We start from the raw sequence: 25,253 nt of genomic DNA, 5'->3' as shown, positions 1-25,253 counted from the left end.
TTAAGAAATGGGTTCTCTATTGTTTTTCAGCTTGTTTTGCAGTGTTTTGCAGAATAAACACTGCTCAAAAATATCAAGAAAGATAACAAAAAAAACCCTGCATCAGATCTCAACCTGGGGGGCGGAAGAAAAGTCATGCATGATATCTAAACTGATATGGACTGGGGAAGGTGTGGAACAGAAGTGAAACAGGCTCTGTGTGGTATGGAAGAACTGACACATGACTGAGAAATGCAGCAGAAGCTATTAAAAAGGATATATTCTTCATTTACTAAAGATAATTATTTAATATAAGTCAGGAAAGATATTGAAAATTAAAATATGTAACAGCATAACTGATGTATGGGTTAGGGTCACATGTTTCAGCCCCGACTAAAGGTTTTATCAACAAAAGTTTGAAGACTAACAGTGAGGCCATCTGTCTACTGAAAGCAGACTGGAAGCTGGGAAAAGGGAACAGTGTGTGCAATGCTAGGCCTCCCCATCACCAGGAGCTCAACAGAAAATTAGATGGTAACTTAAGTACAACCAAGCTACCATTCACAAAGAGGTCAACCTGTGAAGACCACATAATACAGTGACAACCAGTAATCACATTTATTAATGAGGGTCTTTGTTATACAGTGGTTACAAAACATAAGATATAGTGAAAGTAGTTGTTTGTACAGAGGGTGGGATCAGTGGATGTTCTGACTTGTCAGTAAAGGAAAAGTCAGATTCCATTAAGTTTTCTTACACCAGGAATCAAGCTCAGGACACCAAAGTAGAATGACTACTACAGTGGTTTTGGTTTGTGTGTCTCAGTTTGTCTTCAGTGTTTTGAAGGCGGAGATAGAGAGGAGACAGTGCATGACCACAGCACCGGTGTCAAAGAGCAGCAGCAGCAGCGTCACACTCCAGGAGTAGTCCTGCAGAGCACAAGAGAGACAGGCTGTACTACAATCCACAGGACTTTTAGGATTAGAAAGGGAAAAATGAAAAGAGATCAATGTGTCAAAATAAGTGAAAGGGCAAAAACCAAAACATAACTGATGACACTGACTGCCAGTAGTTGTGGGAGGCAAACACTCGAGTAGTAGTCATCCGAGCATGTGACTTCTCTGGGTGATGTGTGGAGGGTGTAGTAATACAGGCCGAAAGCAAGCAACGTCCCCAACAGACCAACCACATTGCTGCAGACACAACCTTGAAGCTGCAGAGGAGACAGAGTGATTTTATTAATCATGTGAGATTATGTAATATACAAAATGCTCATTTTATCAGGAATGTAATCAGGTATTGGGACACTGTGAGACATGATAGCAGTCTTAGTCTTTTGGCATGTTTCTTATACTTACTCTACACGTTTCAGAACAAACTAATTTTAAGATTACACAAACCTGAGTAACATCATTACTTTAAAAACTGTATTGTTGAAATGTAATGATTTTACACCACATGCAACAGGACTAAAACACTTTAGCTTTTTCCTCATCAAATGGGCATCATCAGGATGTTTTTGGGAAACCTGAGTGCCTTTGTGTTCTTCTTGGTCAGCATTGGGTTCCTCCTAAGCCTATGCCCATGCATTTTTGCCCAGTCTTATAACTGAGGCAGGTGAGGTCTGCAGGTCTGTAGATGATGTTCTGGCTTCTTGGAGTAATCTTGCTCTCACTGTCCCAAAGCATTACAAATGTCTTTGTAACACTTTCTAGACAAGGTGTGGGGAACTCCAGGCCTCGAGGGCCGGTGTCCTGCAGGTTTTAGATGACAGCTGATTTAAATGGCAAAATGACTTCCTCAACATGTCTTCAAGTTCTCCAGAGGCCTGGTAATGAACTAATCATGTGATTCAGGTGTGTTGACCAAGGGTGAGATCTAAAACCTCAGGACTGTGGCCCCCGAGGCCTGGAATTGCTCACCCCTGGTCTAGACCGACAGACATCGATGACTATTGTCAATCTGACCTTCACATTAGCATTTCATGCCAACTCACTAGTAGTCTGCTAGGGTTCTTTTCATTGGCCATTGTCAAGGACCCCCCTGCCATAACCTGCAAGACACACAAGAAATATAACTGGAAGGTTAATGTTGCTTCAATGATAAATGATAGCAAGCAGGAGCGCACAAATCAAACAGTGTACAAGTCAAATATGAAACAGTAGAACAAAATCCTCGAACTAAGGAATTCTTTCATTTGTTGGGGGCGGGGGGTACACACAGCACATGGTTTAATTCAAAATCACTTACAAAAATATTTTAAAATCAAAAGCTTTTCCATTTTGAACGATGAGAGATTCCAGTTGTTCTACAGTTTGTGGCCTCCTTTACTGTATGAACTCTTATGATGCACCATGCTTTTGGAGTACATGTAGGACAGGATTCACACAAGGCCTTCCCTGAACAAAAACAACATGCGTACTGTGTGTATATGCAGGCAATGGGCAACTTTTTAGCTCTTTTCTACTGCACTTGATCACTTAAAGCACTTTATACAACATGCCTCATTCATACAAGTACTTTTTTCTACCCAAGTGCTTCATATACAACATACACCCACTCCAAAGGACACTTTGTACACTCTGTTCATTCCCATCAGGCTGCAGGCCAAAAGACAATTTAGTCTGCAGGCTGGAGCCACGAGAAATCAAAGCACCTACTTTCCAGTTAGTAGTAGAACTGGTCTAATGTGAGGGACTAAATCGATCATTTGAGATTAAAAGATGTTCAGTCTCATGCTCCCCCAAAAGTGCAACAATCTGATTGTTGCCATGATGAAGTCAGTTACATTATGGCAAGGACCCGATGCACACAGTGTGTGGAGGCTGTATGGGAATTTCTTTTACTTATGTATTAATCACATTATTTTATTGTATGATACCTTGGTGCCACTGGATTTTAACATGTCTCACACTCATACAGTAAGACAGATGGTGGGGGTGTAGTAAGGAAGTTGGGGGAAGCAGACAACTCCACAGGAAGAGTCTTTTGTGTCTTCGAGGACTCTGGGAGGCAGCAAGGGAGTGTGAAACAGCTGTGCACTGCCTTTTGTTCCTGGAGGAGGTATTTAACTGGGAGCCATGCTGGGCTCAGACTCTGCTGACCGTCTGTCCCGCGATCATGCAGGGACTTCATCAAGCTTGGGTTTCTGTTTTCTTTTGTGTTTTGATTAAAGAACGTTAGCTACCGCTCGTCTGCAGGCTTTATTTAGATGGAAAACTTCCACAACAAAAGTGAGAGTCCATTTATTCCTATTAGCCACAATGACAACAACCACAGTAATAATTATGATTTTATACTGCGGTGACTTTTCAGTCGAGGTGAACTCAGTCCTCCTTCTCTGGCCTCTCTCACAGACAGTTTTGGGCTAATGTAGACAACAGGGCTGTCGACCCAAAACGGCCCCCAGGCTTCTGTTCGAGGCATCCATCTACAGATTAAAACTGGCCAGAGGGGCCGATGGCGCGATATGGCAGCCTCGCTTCTGTCAGTCTGCCCCAGGGCAGCTGTGGCTACACCTGTAGCTGCCTCCACCAGTGTGTGCATGTGAGAGTGAATGAATAGTGGCATTGTAAAGCGCTTTGAGGGCCCTGAAAAGCGCTATATAAATGCAATCCATCATTATTATTATTATTAAAAGGGAAGGAAAAGTAAGGGTGTGGAGTAGGGGTTCCCCACAGGGAACTGGTCAAATGCCGTGTGGGATCTGTCACAAAGTGGAAATTTGTGTTTATTTTATGGTTTATGTTGTTTTGATCATACTTGTTTTATCCTGATATTTATATTGCAGTCCCAACAGCAAGAAGAGTTAGAGGGGGAGGCGACGCGTGTAGTCAACAGCAGGCCTACCAGCCTTAGTGGCTACACATCCACTGACCTGGATCTGTGGCATCTTTGTGAGTGAGATCAGATAGGTTGCTGGTCTGCACCACGAAACTAAGCATGAACTAGCAGCAGTTGCCAGTCAGACCCAAAAACTGCTTCAGCTCTTTTTTGGTTCTGGGACGATGGCTGTAGTTTTGTGTGTCTGCAGGCGCACCTGCCTGCCTCCCAGGTGATGCCCCAGATAGTGTGCCGCCCTCCATCAATGTGCTCACTTCTTTTTGGGTTGGCTATAAGCCCTCCTGCCTCAGGGACTCCCGGACACAGTAGCCCTTGGTCAAATCCAGCGTTGTGAAAAAACAAGCAGTGCCTAACTGGACCAGTAGCTTGTCAAACTGGGGCATGGAATAAACATCAACCTGACAGCTTGTGGTATTCCACACAGAGCCATAAAGACCCATTTCTCCTCACCACAAGTACTATGGAGCAACACCAGGAACTGCAGGGCTCTATCACTCCCACCTCCAGCATAGACGCCACCTCCTTCTGATAAATTTGTCTTACATGTTCAGGTAACCAATAGGTGCGTGACTGCACCGCCATGCCAGAGCACATTTCAACAGTGCTCTATGAGTGTAGTACAACCAGGCAGGGGGAGAACACATCTGCAAAGTGCTGTTGCAGTACAGCAACATCTGCTATGTGGGCCTGTGTGAGATGGTCATCACAATGGAGGAAGACAGGAATGGTCGAATCTGGCACCTCTGACGACTCATCTTTCCTTCACCAGTCTCATCTGAGAAGCAGTTCCAGCCTCTCTATACGCTTCGACTTAGTGGTATATCTGCGTGTCCCTGTCCGATCGCACTACTTATTAGTCAAGATCACCCAATCGCCATGTGACCACAAAGGGTCCTTGCCACTTAGCAAGCATCCTTGAGCTAGAAGAAAGAAGCAATACAATCAAAAACTGTCTGAGCCTAGCCCCTCTGTTGTGCAAGCTCTGCTGACGTTCCTGGGCCTGAAGCAAATTTTCCCGGGACAATCTCCCATATGGGTGTAGCCCTGCTCTCAGGTTCTGAACGTACGCCCTAGAGCAGGACATCTACACATTGGAAGGTTGGTGGTTCAATGCTTGGCTCCTCCAGTCTGAGTGTCAAGATCCTGGGCAAGATGCTAACCCAAAGTTGTTCTCTGAAGCGTCCATCAGAGTGTGAATGTGTGTGAATGTTACGTTATGGCTGCAAATTGGTGGAGGAATCATGAAGTACATACCACAATTCCTAAGACTAGTGGCAGTATGAAGAGTTTTGGAAGACTTTGGTCAATGTAAGCAAACGGGGCAGAGAACAGCACCTGGAACAGCCCCAACAGGATGGTGAGCACCTGCGCAAAAGACAACCACTGAATAATATATATGAAGTTACAAGTGAGCTTCAGTCAAGCAGCTTAGTTGTGTCTAAATCTCACCGCAACACTCTCAGGGTCAAACCAGGCAAAGAGGCGACGTAACCTTGCTCCCTCAGAAGCCATGTCACTGCAAGACAGGAAACAGTATATCAAACTGCAGTATGGACAGTATATCCACACAAATGTGGACACAGGCAGGTGAGAATCAGTTCTCAAACAGTTCAGAAATAACAATGAGACTAAGAGCTTCACTAAGTGCTACTGGTAGACTAACCTAAACATCACACCAGTGTAAGAATTGGTGGATGACTGGATGTAGCGTAAAGCGCTTCTCAAATATGAAACAATAAAACCAGTGTAACAGTATGATTAAGGTTAACATAAATATGATGAACTGTTATAAACACATGCACCTGAAATCTTTACAAAACATTAAAAAGAAACTCTTCCACTGTGAAAAGGAAATCCTCGGCTACACGGGAGTAAACAGGAGACCACTTCATTTGCAGACAAAGTCTTTAACCTGCACACTTACCTGGTACTCAGTATGCTACACAGAGACATCTGCATGCTGTCTTATGCTTATATGAAGATCAGAACTATGATGAGTCACTAATTGCCAAATTTGTAAAGTCTACTAATCACAAAGTGGGGTCCGTCTACAAGACATGGGGCACAATCTGGAGGCCAAATGGAGAACAATAGGAACACGCTATGATGTTGCCAAACGTTCAGTTGTTAGAGTACTTTTGCTGTTCTGGGATTTATTCTTCCCGATTTCTCTTTTCTGCCAGAAAAACAAACAAACAAAAAAATCAGCTCTGTTCTGGTCAGAACTCAAAGTCAGATTTATTCTTAATCCCACTAAAAACATAAACCAAGTGCGGCTAAAAGAATAAAAACATACCCAACCGGACAATAAAGCAGATTAAAAAAGAAAAAGGCTATGCACAGACCCACATACGTATGTGTGTGTATGTGCTGTTTGTTTGGAAAGGCTCTCATGCATCGGTGAACAGAGAACACAATGAGATAGGGAAAGATAAAAGTAACTGCGTGTTAGTTCATTAAAACCACATGTCAGAATCCTCTTGGGAAGAACAGGAATGCTGCAGGACAAGAAACAGATGGTGGTGAGAAGAAGGAGAAGAGGGAAGGAAAAAGAGGAAAAGGCATGAAGCGGGAAAACAGATTGATAGGCAGGTTAATAAAAAACTCTTACAACAACGTTTTCTCCTTCACTACGCTGCCAACATTCACTCCTTTGTTCATGTGATGCATTCTTACCAACGTGGGGATCCCAGTACAGTTCTGCATCCCAAAGAAGCAGAACTTTGAGAAAATGGGATTCCAGTTTTACATTTAGTAGAAGTAGTTTTATTCTTTGTATAGTATTAATATTGAAGAGGGAAGTGCTGTAATAGGGTGATATGGTACTACAAGGTCATTAAGATAAGATGGGGCCTGATTATTTAAGACCTTGTATGTGAGGAGCAGGATTTTGAATTCTGGATTTAACAGGAAGCCAAAACAGGAGAAATCTGCTCTCTCTTTCTAGTCCCTGTCAGCACTCTTGCTGAAGCATTTTGGATCAGCTGAAGGCTTTTCAGGGAGTTTTTAGGACTTCCTGATAATAATGAATTACAGTCGTCCAGCCTGGAAGTAATAAATGCATGAACTAGTTTTTCAGCGTCACTCTGAGACAGGATATTTCTAACTTTAGAGATGTTGGACCTCGATCTTAAAATACAATGAGACACCTCGATCACTGAGAACAGCATTTCCCGTATGGATGCAATGTTTTTAAACAGATGTGTATTGATGTTCTTTTCACTTCATCTACACAGTCGTTCCACACTCTGACACCTGCGACTGTGATGCTCTGATATTTCACATTAGTCCTTACTGCCGGCGTGCTGAACATGATGATTTGGTGACATTTGGAACAAGTTCTGAATGTTGTGGGATAAAGAGTGTGTGAAAGGGTGTTCTAATGTAAGAGTTTAATGTGATAAAAAAGTGTATTGGATGGTTCTTTATTCTCTGTTATTCATGTATATGTGGTGTCCAGTGACTGACAGTGTGCATTACAGTTCAGAGGATGGAGATAGGGTACAGACAAGTGGAAAACATAGTGAATATGGGCAGCTACAGACAGAACACATACAAAGCTCTGTCAAGCATACTGCTTAAAGTTTAGTGTTCTTGGTGTTCTTGGTCTATGTGAGTTTTGTAGGCTTTGACTGTGGAACCTCACGATGTTCATCCTTCAGACCAGATTGGATGTGAGTGTCCATCTTTAGATATCATATACTTTAATCTACTAAAGCTCCAAAACTGTGGAGCAGCAAACCACCCACTCCTCACACCTTAAACAGGTTTAAACACTGTTAACTTTACACAAGCTGCTTTTCCTCTGTAAACCACTTTGTGACTGTTTTATTTTACTTTTATTTTTTAAATCCTTAAACTCGCTATATAAATAAATGTAAACTTTTTCATTTACAAACATTTTACCATACACTTCTATACAACCAGATCTTTATACCAGCCAGAGGAGTGCGCCCCCTGTTGGTCATTGGAAAGAAGAACTGATTTAATGAAACGTGTGTGTAACATCAAATCTAGGACAGCACGGATGGAGCTGCCATTGACTGAATCCTGATTTGGACCCTTTCCAAGAATCTTCTTCTTCTGTGGGGATTCCACGTTGTCACAGTCTGTGGATGTTGGTGTCAAACACTGCTCTGTAACGAATGAGTATGAAGTACAAAGATATGAGCTGTTTGTTGAGCTGAAGAGAAGGAAGTGTCGAGATATACTGTGAGAAACTGCTGAATGTACAAGTGTGTGTGTGTGTGTGTGTGTGTGTGTGTGTGTGTGTGTGTGTGTGTGTCTGTGAATAGACCATGCATGTGGTTATATGAGCTTTTTAGGGAGGGTCGGGTTCTTCTTCTACTTTCCTGTAGCTGAGCAGATTGTCACATCAGAAGAAGACTGGACTCAGTGAGCAGCATTAACAACGACCCAACATTAGTTTAATTTCTGGCTTATTCTCTACTTATTTTTTGTCATGTTGAATTAAAGTATGAAAGGAACTGAGAAGTTGGTGATGAGTCACTGCTTCCCCATTTGGACTTTTGGGCATGGCAGGAAAGGATTTCATCAGGGCATGCTTCCTCTTCTGTTTCATTCAGCTCAAGAACAGTTTCAGAAATCAGCATTAGGATAAAGTAGAGCAGTTAAGTTCGAATACAATCAGGTGATTTAATTACATGATTCCTATCATTTGCTTAAATACAATATTTTGCACTTTAAAGTCTAAATTTGTGGACATTTGTAAATCTTTAACCTAGCCTTTTTAGGCTCTATAATCAGGAGGGCTACTTGCACTTGACTAGATTTTCATCATCTAGATCAGGGGTGTCAAACTCCAGGCCTCGAGGGCTGGTGTCCTGCTGGTTTTAGATCTCACCCTGGGTCAGCACACCTGAATCACATGATTAGTTCATTACCAGGCCTCTGGAGAACTTCGAGACATTTTGAGGAGGAACATTTAAATGACCAAATTACCAAGGACACATCTAAAACCTGCAGGACACCAGCCCTCGAGGCCTGGAGTTAGACACCCCTGATCTAGATGGATCTACTCACCAGTTTCTGCACTTGCTGTTGGGGAACACCCTTTGGAATCAGAAACTCAAACCCTTCAAATGGACAGTCGCTCCACACTTCCTGTACAGGAGTGAACGGCTGATCCACATTTCACAGTTGTAAACTGGAGCCATAGAGGTGCTCCAGAGTATATAACCACAGCACAGTACAGACAGGGAAAACTGTTGTTTCGGGTAAACAGCTGCATGAAGCCATTTCAAGTCATTTTCCTGGGCTGTTTGTTTTGTGGAGCTATAAGGCATTACTACAGTCTCACTTATTATAGAGTGCACTACAAACCACCCACTCCTCACACCTTAAACAGGTTTAAACACTGTCTCAGTGCCTGGGCACATGTGTGTCATGGTTAACTTTACACAAGCTGCTTTTCCTCTGTAAACCACTTTGTGACTGTTTTATTTTACTTTTATTTTTTAAATCCTTAAACTCGCTATATAAATAAATGTAAACTTTTTCATTTTTTTACTTACTAACTTCTACCATACACTTCTACACAACCAGACAAAGCAGGTCCTTATCCTACTTTATAAAAATGGAAATCCATTTACAAAAAGAAAACAAAGAAAACAAAAAAAATCTTTTCTTGTGATGCAACTACTGCAGACTACAACTACACACACACACACACACACACACACATATATACACACACACACACACACACACACACACACACACACACACACACACACATATACACACACACACACACACACATATATACACACACACACACACACACACACACACGCACACACATATACACACACATATATATATATATTTTTTAAATGAGCTTTATACAGCAACAACATGTATAATAAATATGAATAAAAACACATCAAACACTAAAAAAATTTACTACAAAATGAATGCGTCTATTTCCATTTTTATGCTTTTTTCCCTCTTTAAATATCTAAAAATAAAAAGTTTAGTGCACTTTGTACACTCACTGTGTGTGTGTGTACACATTCTTTCTAATATGTACATGAATAGTGCCAAAACAACAGAACGTGGACTGTGAAAGGCGCGTGGGCTTGTGTATCCTATTCAACTGTCAAAGATGAAAACACAAATAAAAAGCAGCCCAACCTTACCTCCTGTAACAGTCTGAGGGTCTTAGGATTATTCCACAAAGGTCTGTGTATCGCTGCTTGTCTGGAATGTAGGAAAACAGAACAAGAAGCGAAGGAGGCGCTCTGCTGGATGGGAGCCAGAGACGGAGAACAAGTTCGCTCTGCCCCTCCCCGTCTCCCACCAGCTTGTTTGCTCTTATAAACGTCCCCTCAAACACGGGTTTGAAAAACAGCAGGCGCATTAAAAGAAGAAGTATTCAACTGAAGGCTAAAGTGATCAGCAGAAAGGGTAGGAATGACACAATTTGATGCTTTTTAATAACTGCAGAGCTTCTTAAAAATACAGAGGTATTTGGTGCTAGGCTTGTTTTATAGGAGATGACTGATAGATCGAACAGAGCACAGAACCGTTTTCGCTTAAAACAAATTAAGATGCGGAAGAAACAACCTTAGGCAGGATGGCACAGTAGCCTTTTGCGTCTGACCTGATCACTTCCTTCATGGTAGAATGTGAGTGCACGCTGTTTTAACTTTTAATGGTAACTTTACTTTTGTGGATTGCTGTATAACAGAGGTAGGTTCCACTAGTCACCTTCTAAACTTTGTATTTAATACTGTGGCTGTCCTTTTTATTCATGTAGATTTGAACATGGCAAAACTGAATTAAAATTTGAAATTGATTGAATGTATCTGTACTGTTCTCTCTATGTGTTGAACTGAGCGTGAACATAGATAAACAGCCAGCCAAACTCAAGAGCCAGGGAGGTGAGCGTACTTACTCCTCGAACATAGTGTTGAACTGACATCATTGAACTGGAGTGAAACTAGAAACACATAAAACTAAACTCTTAATGATTGTCATATAATCAGCAGGTAAGTGTATTTAGCCACTAACATAGGAGACTTCAAGATAAGCATCCTGTAGATATACAATCTGATATTAATACAAAGAACAATAAGCAGGTAGTGGGCAAGTGTACACTTGTATCATTAGCTCAGAAGCTGCGACCTATAACTACTGCACTTCAAGGAAGGTACAAAATAATGTCTCAAACACCCCATTACTAATTGTCTAATATACAAAGAACTGACTGAACTGGCAAACAACTGCATGGTGCGTTACCGCCACCACTGATATGGAGTGTGGACAGGAATCGCGCTCAAAAACAAACAAAACCAACCTACTTCATATCCTTCCAAACTACCTTCTCTCAAAAACTGAAACAGAGCCTGACAGCTTTTATTCCCCAACTCCTTTTGCAATAACTTAATAAGATCTAATTTCAAGTTAATGTTACCGAGACTTTGGACCAGTTGTCTCCTCTCTACCTTATGCTTCCGACACTACAAAATACCATGCTCCAAAGTTTCCTCCTCTCCACAATAGTTACATGTCCTTGAATTATGTTTCCCTATAAAGAACAGTGTAGAATTCAATCTTGTATGTCCAACTCTCAGTCTTGACTCAGTCTTGACTCCTCCTCCTCCCACCTTCCCCTCCTTTCTTCTTCCCACTGTTTCTGCCATCTACCCCTCATTTCTAGCTTAATAACAGTCTTAACTTCCACCTGACCAAAACTCACCGCCAGATCAACTATCCTATAATTAGTAGCTTCCTTTACTAACCCATCCACTGCTTCATTCCCCCTTACCCCATAGTGAGCTGGGAACCCATGCAAACACTGACAGACCCATCATATGTATTCTGAAAAGAGTTTGCTGAATCTCTTTTAAAATATCTGATCTACTTTCCGAATGACCGCTCTGTAGACTGACCAAGGCTGCTCTTGAATCTGAACAAATAATTGCTTTCAATGGCCTCAAATCTTCCACCCACTGAACCGCTAATAGAATTGCTATCATTTCTCCTGTAAACAGATAATCATTAATCCTCTTCCCAAGTTCTACCATAAAGTCCAGAATTACTAGTGCTACCCCCACTTGACTGGCTGGATTCTTTGAAGCACACGTATATACTTGTATATACCTGCACATACCCACATTACTGTTCAATGTAACCCTGAACTGAATTTAAGTCGAGACCGCCTGCCCTGTCCTTACTCTTCTGGTGCAATAAAGCAAAACCTACAGCTGCTTCAGAAAGTATCCATGAAGGGATTACAGGCCATGGCACTTGTTGACAGATGTCTAACTGATCCAATTTAAGTTCCTTCTTTCTTCCCCCAACCACCCATCTGTTATGCCGCTCTGCAGCCTCTAATCTCCTCAATGTGTTCAGCTGGTGCTAACTGGCCACACCTAGTCAGGTGTGGATAAAAGCATACCTGAGGTAGGCTTCCCAGAAGCTCACTAGTCTTTGCCTTGGTGGCACCAGCCATTTTAGCCAACCTGCAATGCCATTTTAAGATAAAACCCTCTTCTCACTAACACTGTGGTATTTGTCTCCTTTTCTATGTTGTGGCTTTAGAGCAGGGTCGTAACATAAGGAGACAAATAGCACCAGCTGAACACATTGAGGAGATTAGGGGCTGCAGAGGAGCTGGTTGCGTAACACCTCCTCCCTCAAAAGGGTTCCTCTAGGACCCCTAAATTTTTAAAAAGCCCCTCTGGACCTTGATCCCTCAAACATAAGCTTGAGCCGAAGCATAAACTTAAAGCACTTTATCACCAGCTCTAACATAGAACTAAATACTCACATTTCTTTAGCTGGCATTTTTAAACAGGGACGCCCCTGCATGAGGATTTTGAAGTTACCACACTGAACACACAAAAAGTAACATGTGACCAACACAAAGGAGCACGACAGTCAAACCCTAATAATTACTTGATCTGCTACAACACAAAACCAAAAGTAGCAACAAATAATCACAACCAACTGATCTGTTGTCTCCACCACACAAATGGTCACATACAAGTGGCCCTATACCACAACAAGTCACTTTAAACTCCAAAGTTCAGTAAAGAAAGCATGCTAGTGACCAACCACAAACAGAGAGCTATGGCCACACAATGATTGCTCAAAAGTGATCTAACCAAAGTAGCCACATGCTCTGCCACAATAAAGGCCACAGCACAAAACACTCACCTTATGAGGATGCCATTACCATCCATCCACACTGACATTAGATGCACACACATGATGTACACGCAACGCCAACTTAAAAACGGCCTACCTGCCTCAGCTACAAGACCAGAATTAATGGTCTCAAACCTCCTGCCAAGTTTGGTGCCGCTGATTTACTATGTGCAACTCCCAACCTAAAACGCTAAAAACAATAAAACCCTAACTTTACCTACCTAGTCTTCAGTGGTGTACCACCAAACAACAAATGAAAACAACAACAAAGCAAAACAACAAACAAGTGCTGCGATGGAAGGGCAGCACAGCTACCCAGCTAAAACACACTTACTAAAGGGACGTTGCTCAATCACAGTGAACACCTTCACTCACCCACTTAAAAGTAAAACAAACTGATTTCAGTCCCAAAAAAATGTCCAAACAATCCCGGACGAGCCCCCACTTATGTTACGACCCTGCTCAAAAGCCGCAACATAAAAAAGGAGACGAATACCAGAGCGTTAGTGAGAAGAGGTTTATCTTAAAATGGCATTGCAGGTTGGCTAAAATGGCTGGTGCCACCAAGGCAAAGAACAGTGAGCTTCTGGGAAGCCTACCTCAGGTATCCTTTATCCACACCTGACTAGGTGTGGCCAATTAGCACCAAACTTCTTTTCCAATTCTCTAGACACTGCTATTGGGCTCAATTGCACTTCCTGATCCTCCTTCCTGAATTTCAAAATTATCTTAAATTCCTCCCTCACCATCTTCTTCCTCATGACCCTGAACCCTTCATCCGAGCTGTTCTCTTCCAAACTCTGTTTACTGGTCTGCAACCCAACCAAACTTGCCTCCTCTCCCCTGCTTCTCCCTCTTCCTGATCTTCCCCCGCCAGCAACCAGGGTCCATTCACCAAAATCCATTTCATCATCCTCATCTACCAGAGACACCATTTGAGCCAGTCACACACCAGTTTATGCCAACTGCCAAACTCTGTGATCCAAATCCGTAGTCCAAAGTCCAAAAACCAAACAATTCACTCAAACCGTATGGAATGTCCACCTTCAAATTTCCCGCACCTCCCCACCGATACTCTCTCACAGTTCCTGGGCCGACAGTCAGGTGATGCTGGAATCCTGACCCACTGTTCCTGTCTATGCACATGTCAAGATAAAGGCTTTCCTGTCTATCTGGATGTCAAAATAAAAGCTTCACAATTTTCTGATGTATAACAATAGAAATACAATTTCCACTTATTTGTCTCATTAGCATATGAACATATTTAAAATAGAACGGTATCTATATATGTTCTCGGACCTTGTCTGAGGTCTGAGGTTCAATATCAAGACAAATTGCCGTCTTGCTCTTTGCTGAGATGAGACAGCGGGCGTAGCTCCAATGAGGAGCAGGATGTGGCTTTCACTCTTTCAGAAAAACATGGAAAACAAAAATCTTTAAACTAACAGTTAAAGAAAAGTGTGTATGTCTCATTTGCGGGGCAACCGGTGTGGGACTGCACTTTTAGCAGGGATCTCGTCCATCCATCCATTCGCTTATCCTTTTCAGAGTCGCTGGAGCCTATCCCAGCTGTAATAGGGCAAGAGGCGGGGTACACCCTGGACAGGTCGCCAGTCTGTCGCAGGGCCAACACACAGGGACAGACAACCATTCGCACTCACATTCACACCTAGTGACAATTTGGATTATCCAATTAACCTATCCCCACAAGGTGCATGTCTTTGGACGGTAGGAGGAAGCCGGAGTACCCGGAGAGAACCCACGCAAACACGGGGAGAACATGCAAACTCCACACAGAAAGACGCCGGCCTGATGGTGGAATTGAACTCAGGACCTTCTTGCTGTGCGGCAACAGTGCTAACCACCGTGCCACCTCAGTGATCTCGTATAGAAAAATATTCCGCGCGTATATAAAACAGGTCCGCGGCTCTGAACCGTAGTAAAGGGACCTCTGGCTAATACGTCGGGTTCGTGTCGGGCTCGTAGCTGAAAACTAGCTTCACTTTGTTGTCTGGGTCAAGTTTGCTAGTGAGAGACAGAGAGAGGCGTTGAAAGGCTGCTCCAACGGAGCTTATTGTTTCAGAGGAAACACGAACACAGTGTACAGTCGAGTCTTAACAGCTTACTTACAGCTGGGCTCGTCAGGCTCTCTTCTTGGCTGCAGTGGTTGTTATTATATTTACATGCTTCCAGCTCCCGTTTCTGCTCGGTGACAGCTCGTACTTTTCCACTCTCCGTTTTTTTGCACATGACGGGTATAGGGCTATGCCTGTAACACTCTGCTCATATTGCCTTCATATTAAATAATTTTTTGAATAATAATTTTTTTTTTAAATATTTCTTCACGTCATTATGCGGCTGCAAGTAGAGGTGACATGGGCCGTGACATTGAGACACAGGCATTGAGCCTCTTACTGCGTTTCGCTTGGGTTTCCACCGGCGTGGAATTACCAAAAATAGAGAGGCCATAGCCTAACATATGAAACAGGAAAAGACCGTCGTGTAATCCATTTATTTCAACAAAGTAACTGTATTCTGAATACCACCTTTTTAAACGGTAACTGTAATGAAATACAGTTACGCATATTTCGTATTTTAAATACGTAACGCTGGTACATGTATTCAATTACTCCCCAGCACAGGGGGCAACTGTGGCGATGGCAAAGCGGCACAAAGTGGAGAGACACTTCAGTGAACTTCATGCAAGCCTCCATGCTAACTACCCACCATCATGAGCAGAAAAGTCGACGAATTAAAGGCAGCTTTGGGCAACCAGAAGTCTTTTTTTTTTTTTTTACAAGGCTGGTGAAAAGTCACAAAAAGCAAATGAAGCTTCATTCAGAGCTGCAAAGAGATTTTGGAGGGCACAGTGATAATAATTGCAAACACTCTGTTCAAACACTTGAGAAGAATGGTCCTAATATCAATTACATAAATATGTGTAACTGGGGGCGAGTACAGTGGTGAGAAGAGTGTCAGCTATATCTGAGAACTTGACCAGGATCTGGTTAGGAGTTCAACATCCAGCACGATGAGTCTGTGGACAGCAGCAGTACATCGCAGATGATCATGTCTGTCAAATGGTGTTTGATGATTTCACACTACTGCCCCCAAAGACAACAACAGAGGGAGTTGACGTCTATATGCAGTGAAGAGGTTCTTCATGGAGAACAAGGTACCATTAAAAAAGCTGGAGTCGGAGACTACTCACGGGGCTCCTACCGTGACATGCTGACATGCAGGCTTCGTTGCTCAATGCAATAGTAACACAGACTTGCCAAAATGTCTGCCTAACCACTGCACCATTCACCAGCAGGCGTCCTATTGGAGGAACTTTCAGCTGAGCACGGTGACCTGTTACTACACAGAGAGATCTGATGACTAAGCAGGGGATGGGTGTATGTCATTTTTTGTCACCTTTGGGTGAAATCAAGGAGTTCATGCAGTTCGTGCAGACCAAAGGGAAAGACATCTCAAGGACACTGAGTGGATGCTTGACCTTGCATTTTTAACTGATATCATTGGGTCCTGATCCATTTGAACTGTCAATCAAAAGGTAAGACAGTTGCTGACATGATAAGTACCATAAATGCATTTGAAGCTCAGAAGAACATTTTTTCTGTACATTTACAGTCCTGCACTTTCCCTCCATGCAGTCAGTGCTGAATGATAGTGCTTCTTAATGGCAATGCTCCCATTTGGGGCCTCGACCTCAAGGATCGGGTCTGCCTGCACAAACAGCACAGTATAGTGTACACTGGAGGATTGCTGTGATTTATACATCGGGGAAACCAAACAACCTCTGGCAAAGCGGATGGCACAACACAGAAGAGCCGCCTCGTCAGGCCAGGACTCTGTAGTCTATTCACACCTACAGGCCAGTGGACACTCTTTCAATGATGAGGATGTAACATCCTGGACAGGGAGGAACGCTGGTTTGAGGGCGGAGTCAAGGAGGCCATTTACAGGGAAAAGGGAAAGACCATCTCTGAATCGAGGAGGGGCCTAAGGGTACATCTGTCACCATCTTACAATGCTGTGATTGCAGCCATTCAACTCTCTGTGAATGGTACTCATGGTTATTGATTAGCAGAGGTGGGACCAAGTCATTGTTTTGCAAGTCTCAAGTCTTTATCCTCAAGTCTCAAGTAATGTCAGGCAAGTCAGAGTCGAGTCTCAAGTCACTGGTGTAAAAGTCCGAGTAAAGTCACAAGTCTGAAATTTTGAATTTCAAGTCCTTTCGAGTCTTTTAAAAAAAAAAAAACGAAAAAAGAATGTTGCAGTTATGCTAAATGTAAATATTAGACCATGTAATTTTTAAATCTGTGTTTTTCTCAACGCATGACAAAAATATCATACACATTAAAAAAAACTGCATCACCAACGTAGCCTGGACAACATTTGCTAGTTAGATGAAGTCAGATATCTCATCGTAGCATATTTATATGCATATTTATAATTATATGGTTCTTGGAGTGAGCGCATACACTCATGAAGTTTAGTAACTTCAGGTCACTGCAACAAGCCCAGGTACAGTTTACCGACGGATGGGTGCAGGACCTTGAAATGCACCGTGTAGAAAGTAAAGACCATCGTACGTATCATAAGTTTACCAGTCTCACAAATCGTCGTCATAAATACACATTCGTTAACCGTTTATTAATATAACCTTTGAGCTCAATGGTAATTAATTAGCAGTGACAATAATACTGTATGCTGTAATCGCACTGGGCAATTAGTGATACAAAACTACTGTTTTATCCTGTGAATAAAAGTATATGTTTTTATCAATGTACCATAATAACAGAAGCGAAACGCAATATTGTGTCAGGACAATTCACTATTTATGCACAATAAATAAAGGAGCATAGCGCGACAATTTCTGTTCAGCGCCAGACTTGCTTGTAACCTATATCACTAATTATGTTATGAAAATGACGCATTAACTACAACAGAAGACTTGCCTTTGTGGGAATGCTTGGAGCAGACTAACCTGTGAGCTGGAGTGTTCTGGGACGTTATATTTGGTCTTTGAATGGCTGCAATCCAGTCGCCTCTTTGTTACTTCGGAAACATGGCTCGAACAATTTCTCTTCAACGACGTAATCCGATAACAATCGATCTCTTTACCCGTCGGCTTCCCGTGGCTGTCATGCGACCGGCTATTGCAGTTAATAATACAACAGCTTCTTGACATTTTTGTGTTTCTTTTTATCGCTGTATAACTGATTTCAATTGAAAGCCTGCGTGCGCTAGTACCGCTTGCCACGAGTTCCCAGAATCCTTTGCGGTTCTACCCGTGAATGACGTCACATTTTCAATCTCTATATAATATGCATGTTAAATTTTATATTTGGGGTGAAATATCAAGTCTTTTCAAGTAAACCGGTTCAAGTCCAATTCAAGTCCCAGGTCATTGGTGTAAAAGTCCAAGTCAAGTCACAAGTCTTAGAACATTTTTTCAAGTCAAGTCTAAAGTCATAAAATTAATGACTCGAGTCTGACTCGAGTCCAAGTCATGTGACTCGAGTCCACACCTCTGTTGATTAGTGGTTGTTGATCAGTGGTTGTTGAGCAACAGTCATGGCAATTTGCATATTAATGATCATGAAACTGTTTCCTCCATTTCTGGGAGTTTGAGAACAGATTTAGTGACTTTGAGGTACATGGAACATGTTTGTTATTTATTTAAATCCTTTGATGCAAGTGGAAATGAACTAAAACAAACTAAAATAATATGCAAAAATGTTAAAAATAACAAAAATTCTAAGATGTAATAATTTGTTAAAAATACAATAGATTTGGTGATCAGTACAAATGTTATAAACTTATTTTAAAAATGTGTTCAATATTAAATAACTGATCATTTGTACAAACAAAAGGCTCTTTGCCCCCCTCCAAATGGGGTCTGCACAGCTAATGTAAGTGCTAGGAGCTTAAGTGTACCTAAGTCATAATTCTGCTCAGTGGAAGACAAATGATAGGAGAAGAAAGAACATGGGTGGCACTTACCATGTGGGTCACCACACTGGGAAAGGGTTGCCACTGCCCCACAGTCACAAGTGTGTAACTCCACAAACTGTTTGTGTGAGTCAGGTTGGATCAAAATAGGAGAGGAGCTGTCTCAGTTTCATGAAGGCATTGTCTACATCTGCTGTTCATACAAAGCAACAGTGTGAAAACACACTTTTCTGCCTTGACACATGCTGATACAAACCAACCTCACATGCTCACAATACTGCTCCTTGGAGAAGATGAGAATATCATCAAGGTATACAAACACAAAAAGACTGTAATACATATTGTTTACTAGGGCCTGGAAGACTGCAGAAGCATTCGATATCTTAAAAACCTTGATCAGGGATCCAACGCTTACAGTGCCAGAATGAATGGAAGAATAGACAAGGTCAGGGCTAGTTCTTGTCTTTAGCATGTTCACAGAGTTCATGATCAATTCTTAATCTCAGTGAAATGGTCTTGACGCATCCTCAATCATCCAGGTAAGGAAATCCTAAAAAAGTTGATTCTGTGAAATAGTTCCTCAGGCCTCAGGCTCATCCCTTTGAACAAGTCACCAAAGAGTGGGCTGGTTTGCAAATTCCAGATACAAACAGTGGTAGAGAGTGGGCAGGCAGGTACGTTACTGCATTGTCCTTCTCTTTACCGATTGGGAATTCTAGATGTGGTTTCAGAGGAAAGCTGCAAACCCTTTGGACAGACTCAGAGACAGACTCTTAGGACAAGAGAGGAGAAGAACGAACACAAAACCCCAAACCTGACAACCAAACCATAACATGCTTGAATAAATTGACACATTCGATTCTTGCTTTCGTTTCCTATCAGCAATGATCATCAAAATTACATACAAATGAACTTCTTCATATCATTCAAATGTCTTGAGATCCACTAGTACAGAGCCAAAGGTGATGGCTCACTGGAACACAGACAGACTGTAGCTTCTAATATCTTAATACTTGCCCATTTTCATGCATTGTGCAGCCTCAAAGTCGAAACCAATGTTCCTGTCTTAAGTCTGTAATAGTCACAGAGGACAGGTAGTTCTTCACAATGTTAGTACTTATAGTAACTGCAGGTAAGGCTTTGATTTCTGGATCTTTTATAGCATCTTGCAGTGTTCATGAACCCGATGCTAAATGCAACTATGCTACATCTCTGTGCTTGCATTTTACAACAGCATGTACACAGTTTTAAAAATGATGGTGAGTCATTGTTTTGCCTTTTTTCCAGGAGATGGTAGTAAAGAGAAAATATCTGCTATCTACACACTTTGTTGGGATATAATTAAATGGAACATAGACTACTAAAAGTCTGCATATGTGATGTAGGAAAGTTCTGCAGCTCCCCCAATGTTCCCTGCACAATTCTGCAGAGCATGTGATTCGATTTGAAAGATGAGTGCAGTGGGTGCTTTGCTGCTCATTGCAGGTGATGGCAGTGTCAGTCTCCAGGGATCTCACAGTGCGGGTGCTGGCAGACCCGAATACTCTCAAGCTTGCTGAGAGACAACAGGCACTGAAGAATGCCATCCAGAAAGGAGAACCCAAATGTCTGGGGGTGAGTTTTGACCTCTGTGTGTTTGTATATGTGTGGATACAGAACGTCTGTGTTTTGATTTCTTTTTCCCTCCCCATGCATTTATATGCCACTTCTACATGTCATTAGCTTTTGTCCTTTCCACTCCATAGTGTGTATTTTGTCCTTGCCTACCTTTGCAATCCTTTTGGTTCATTACTCCACAGCCAGTCTTGGCCGATGGCTGCCCCCCCCATTGGTCAAGTTCTGGTGGCGGTTGCATCCTATTAAAAGGGAATCCTCTCTTTACATCTTCGCTAAGTGCTTGTTCACAGCGGTCATCTGATTGTTAGAGATGTCTCTGCAATGCTGTGGGGTCTTTACATTGCAATATGAAGCACCTTAATTCAGTTGTCTTTGTTATTACTGGTGTACAAATGGAATTGAATGGAATTACCACCTCCATGTTTCACATGGATGAGGATGCAGCATGTTCCTGTATCATAACTTCTGTCAGAGAGCTGTTTGATAGTAATCTGTGTGTGTGTGTGTGTGTGTGTGTGTGTGTGTGTGTGTGTGTGTGTGTGTGTGTGTGTGTGTGTGTGTGCGTGCGCACATCCCAGGTTAGTCAGGTGATGCTAGGACTGATGGTCATGTCCTACTCCATTCCTCTGCTCTTCACTGAGTTCACAGAGGTGGTCGTCCTGGGAGTTCCTTGGTGGAGCGGCCTGATGGTGAGTTTGTGTGTGTGTGTGTGTGTGTGTGTGTGTGTGTGTGTGTGTGTGTGTGTGTGTGTGTGTGTGTGCGTGTGGGGGGGTTAATGGTATATTAATAAATGAATTTTCCTGCTCGCAGTTCATCACAGCAGGAGGAATCGCAATATTCTTGGACAAACACTGCACCATGAGGATTGTGAGTCTCTTCTAAAACTTGAAACATTGTTTCAGCTAAGTTGAAAATAACTGAACAACAGCACATGATTTAGAAAAAGCTAACATACTAAAGTAAAATGTTTTTGGGGGGGCGGGGTTTCAGCTGCAGCTGTGTCTCATGATAAGCATGGTGTCTGTTATGCTGTCAGTGGTGGCTGTGATCATCTACTCTGTGGACATGAACAAGAATCCTGAGGAGCCTTGTATGAAAACTACAGAAGACAACAGATGTGACGAAAAGCACTACGAGACGGTTGGTCCTTAAACTATTCTGGGTGTCTTTCAGTACCTGTCATTCTGGATTTCTTTGTACTTAATTTGCACATTTTTGTTGTGTGTCTATCATTTTTGTGTCCCTGTAGTCTTTTTCTCTGTCATTTTGTACACTCGTTTTTTTCTCTTTATAGAGATTTTTGTGTTACTTTGTATTTATTTTGTTGTCTCTTAGTACGCGTTTCAGTTTGTAGTTGTTTTCTGTCTTTTTGTAATTGTGTAAAGCATCTTTTTTGCGCTCACATCCTGAGTAATAGTGACATGTCCAGTGTATGGATTGCATATCCCCATAATATATAAAATGTAATTAGAAATAACTTATTAAGATGAAGTGCTTCTACAGTATAGTTAGATCTATACGTAAAAAAAGTTCCAAACAATCCGTGCTCCGACCCATAGCTCCAACACACACTTCCCTCTTGTGCTCCTAATCCGTGACTCCGTCCAAGTGAAGAAAAACGCTCCCGCTCCCTGGTAACAAAACAAACACACATGTCGGCAAAGGTATCCGCAACAAGTGAGGTTCAAAAACACAGAGGAACACGGCCATACTAACGAGGGTAAACTCAATAATCCAGCATTGACTGTAGCTCAGCCGCACTGCTAAATAGGACGCTCATGGAGAAGGTAATCAGTGCAGCTGGTGATGGCTTGATGAGCTGCAGTTGCAGCTGCATGTTAAGCACTAAAAGCAAAAACTGAAATCTCTGCAGAAATATTCAGAGTCACAGCCTCAATGCAGTTGGAGCCCCGAGTCTTCTTTGAGTTTCCACAAACATTCCGGGTTTTAAGCATTTTATTGGACTTCTCTTGTACGACACCATGATTTGTACAATACTACACTGTACAAAGTACGAGTGAGTGGTTTATGATGTGTGTGTCTGGCCCACTCAAGAAAAGTAGCTGGTTAGTCTAGTGGTAAGACTACACACCTTTGGAGCGGGAGTCGTACGTTCGAGTCCCACCCAGTATCTAGTACGTGTCTATGCTAAAAAACCAAGCCCTGGAATGGTGAGGCTATGTCCGCAGCTAGAGCACAAGCATTTCTGTAAGGGGCTGTGTTAGAGTGACCTTAGGGTCCTAACCAAGGCCGTTCTTCAGTGTTAATGGGTTTGACTGGAGGGCCAGCTCTGTGGAGCGTTTTACTGATTGACGAAACATCTGTTAGGCCAAGGACAGTGCTGACTACTATATGAAATAGTGGTGATATTAAAAACAGATACAAGCCTGTGTTTGAAATCACTGTGTGTGCTCAGAAAGATTCATGCAGCAGCTGGCAGTTAATACAGTCCACTGTGGCCACAAATGCAAGTTAAAATTGTTCCATGCAAAGAAAAAAACAGATGTAAACACAGTCGAGACACGTCTCCAACTTCCCTGGACGTGAGCTGATTTAAGATGGACTGATAAGAATTGGAAAACTGTCTTATGACACTTATGAAACAGTTTTTCAATGGGCAGTTATCTTGTTGGAGGACACAGACTATAGACAGCGTTTCTGATGGTGTAGGAGTGCAACAGTGCATCTATGTTTAGGTTTTACATCTGTGAAGGACCAACTCATTCTGAACATACATCTGGGTTGTGGAGCAACAAATGCTGTCATGCAGATGTTTGTTTGGGGGTTTTTACAGATGATGCTTATTTACCAAAACCCATTCTGCACATATCCAAGACACAGCTTAATAGTCAATGAGCACGAAACTGGCCTGTCTGGAGACCACACACAGAAAACATTTGGACCATTATGAAACAAGAAATATGATAAAGAATTTCAAAATAAGAATCTCCCACTTGCCTTCATACTCTTTTCAATAAAATATAGAATATAGACTTGAAATAATTCATCATTCATGTTAATGATCCATCCAGACATTTATTCATTAGTTTAAGTAGATCGATGGATGGATTACTTTGCTTGTATACAGCAAAAGCACAAGTAATGGCACCGAGCATGGATAAATTGTGCAATAATTAATGCATCTTGTGTGAAATGTATGTACTTTTCACAACAGAGGCTGAGCAGGGGAGTGAAGTCGTCCCTCCTCGTCTTCACTCTGGCCCAGACAGTCATCGCTGCCATTCTCTGTGTCCTTCTCTTCAGGCAGAGGCGTAGCTTCGTATCATACACTGTAAGTATCCAGCTCTCAAACGCTTCATAGTCTTCATACTCAAAGTGCATCTGGATCTGAATCTGCAACAATGTCAGCTACAATACCCATCTCAACATTTTGTTTGCTGCATGACAATCCTCTGCAGGTTAGAGCAGGATAAACAGGCTGGTTTGCTTCACTGCGATGGGTTTAAAGTAAAGGCCAGTGTGTGACTGGTCCACAGTGGCTGTGGGTTCATGGTCAGAGATTCATATGAATTTTAGCTGATGATGCTGAGATCCTGAATTCCACCTTCACATCAACTTCATGCTTTGCACAAAAATAGAAATGCGCTGCAAAGAACTACTATTTGCTGTCTTACTTTGAGTACATGTTGGAGTCTGTAATATTTACTTTTACTCAAGTAAATGAGTTGAATCAGTACTTCAGCCTTTACTGGAGTATTTTTTAACAGTAGTATCTGGACTTCTACTTAAGTACAGAATGTCTGTACTTTTGCCAACTCGGTTGTGATTTGGAAAGATGTCTGAAACACCGACTCTCTTTATTTCTTTTGCAGCCTCTCGGTGAAGCAGCTCCACCCACTTCCACACTGCTTACATCGCCCGACCTGAACTGATCAGTTATCCTTTGACTGATTGATCATCTGTGTCCTGATGATTGAAAGTCTTGAATTTGTCTAACCCCTTACATCTACCACTTATTTACTCTGCTACCTGCCATGTTTACACAAGTGTGCCAGTTCTGTCAAGGGCCTTTCACACAGACGTAATAACTGTTCAACACTGGATTAATGGTTCATGGACGGCACATCACAGTCTAAGTGCAGCCATGTGTGCAGGGACGCATTTTTATCCAAGACTAAAGACTTTTTATTCTGGTATTCTCCTCTAAGACAACCGTACTTGTTATGTGTGGCACATGATGTCACATATGAATGTGGAGCGTTCGGCTATGTCCAGTCACAACTGCTGAATAGTTGCCCAAGGGGCCATTAACAAACAATTTATCCCCAAGGGGCAATTGTTTGTTAATGGCCCCTTGGGGATAAATAAAGTCTTCTGATAGCATACAGGGACCATATAGAAATGCACTGCCTTGAAAGAAAAAATGGATCATGGTTTTTGTATCTGAAGAATTTCATAGCTGAAAGATCCTGATTTTGTAATCAACAGAAAAGGTTCTGCAATTTTCAAATGACATAAACAAGAAACTTCACTAAATGTGGAAGAAACGTACCTGCATGAAGAAGGCACCCAGTCAGAAACAAACCCTGGGACTTCTTCACAGTCCAGTCCAGGTTTTTTTCCTCTTTCAGGTTTAAACGTAGGTGTGGCACATAGGATACAACATTGTGTGCAGTGTTGAGACCATGTTTCAAATAAAAATGTTATTGTGATAA

At 42.1% G+C, this 25,253-nt stretch overlaps 2 protein-coding genes across 3 annotated transcripts; one reads left to right on the top strand and one right to left on the bottom strand.

Annotated features, from left to right (window-relative positions):
• Window positions 1–573: 573 nt before the first annotated feature.
• On the bottom strand, window positions 574–10,219 carry si:dkey-9i23.16 (uncharacterized protein LOC571915 homolog). 2 transcript variants are annotated; one of them, XM_040027224.1, is made up of 6 exons: window positions 9,984–10,219; window positions 5,272–5,338; window positions 5,077–5,187; window positions 1,976–2,032; window positions 1,043–1,192; window positions 574–908 (listed from the first exon to the last, which is right to left on the bottom strand). In XM_040027224.1, the coding sequence occupies exons 1-6, from the start codon at window positions 10,202–10,204 to the stop codon at window positions 801–803; spliced, it is 714 nt and encodes a 237-aa protein (XP_039883158.1). In that variant the 5' UTR covers window positions 10,205–10,219; the 3' UTR covers window positions 574–800. The 2 variants fall into 2 exon arrangements, with proteins under 2 accessions (XP_039883158.1, XP_039883159.1); XM_040027225.1 differs by lacking the exon at window positions 5,077–5,187.
• Window positions 10,140–25,253, top strand: tmem176 (transmembrane protein 176). Its single transcript, XM_040027226.1, has 7 exons — window positions 10,140–10,251; window positions 20,446–20,574; window positions 21,156–21,266; window positions 21,388–21,444; window positions 21,568–21,717; window positions 23,753–23,869; window positions 24,411–25,253. Exons 2-7 carry the CDS (start codon window positions 20,449–20,451, stop codon window positions 24,468–24,470), a joined length of 621 nt encoding a protein of 206 aa, XP_039883160.1. The 5' UTR covers window positions 10,140–10,251; window positions 20,446–20,448; the 3' UTR covers window positions 24,471–25,253.

The sequence above is a fragment of the Simochromis diagramma genome, unplaced genomic scaffold (assembly GCF_900408965.1).
Source record: "Simochromis diagramma unplaced genomic scaffold, fSimDia1.1 OVJJ01000446.1, whole genome shotgun sequence".
Lineage (NCBI taxonomy): Eukaryota > Metazoa > Chordata > Actinopteri > Cichliformes > Cichlidae > Simochromis > Simochromis diagramma.
This window is presented reverse-complemented; position numbering and strand designations above follow the sequence as displayed.

What these genes read in the sequence shown, in the direction of transcription:
- si:dkey-9i23.16 (XM_040027224.1), bottom strand. Translation starts at nt 10,204, where the DNA reads ATGCGCCTGCTGTTTTTCAAACCCGTGTTTGAGGGGACGTTTATAAGA. An exon ending in CCCTCAGACTGTTACAGGAG is followed by an intron (nt 5,339 to 9,983) that starts GTAAGGTTGGGC and finishes CCTGTCTTGCAG; the next exon opens with TGACATGGCTTCTGAGGGAG. An exon ending in CACTAGTCTTAGGAATTGTG is followed by an intron (nt 2,033 to 5,076) that starts GTATGTACTTCA and finishes TGTGTCTTGCAG; the next exon opens with GTTATGGCAGGGGGGTCCTT.
- tmem176 (XM_040027226.1), top strand. Translation starts at nt 20,449, where the DNA reads ATGGCAGTGTCAGTCTCCAGGGATCTCACAGTGCGGGTGCTGGCAGAC. An exon ending in GAGAACCCAAATGTCTGGGG is followed by an intron (nt 20,575 to 21,155) that starts GTGAGTTTTGAC and finishes CGCACATCCCAG; the next exon opens with GTTAGTCAGGTGATGCTAGG. An exon ending in CTTGGTGGAGCGGCCTGATG is followed by an intron (nt 21,267 to 21,387) that starts GTGAGTTTGTGT and finishes TCCTGCTCGCAG; the next exon opens with TTCATCACAGCAGGAGGAAT.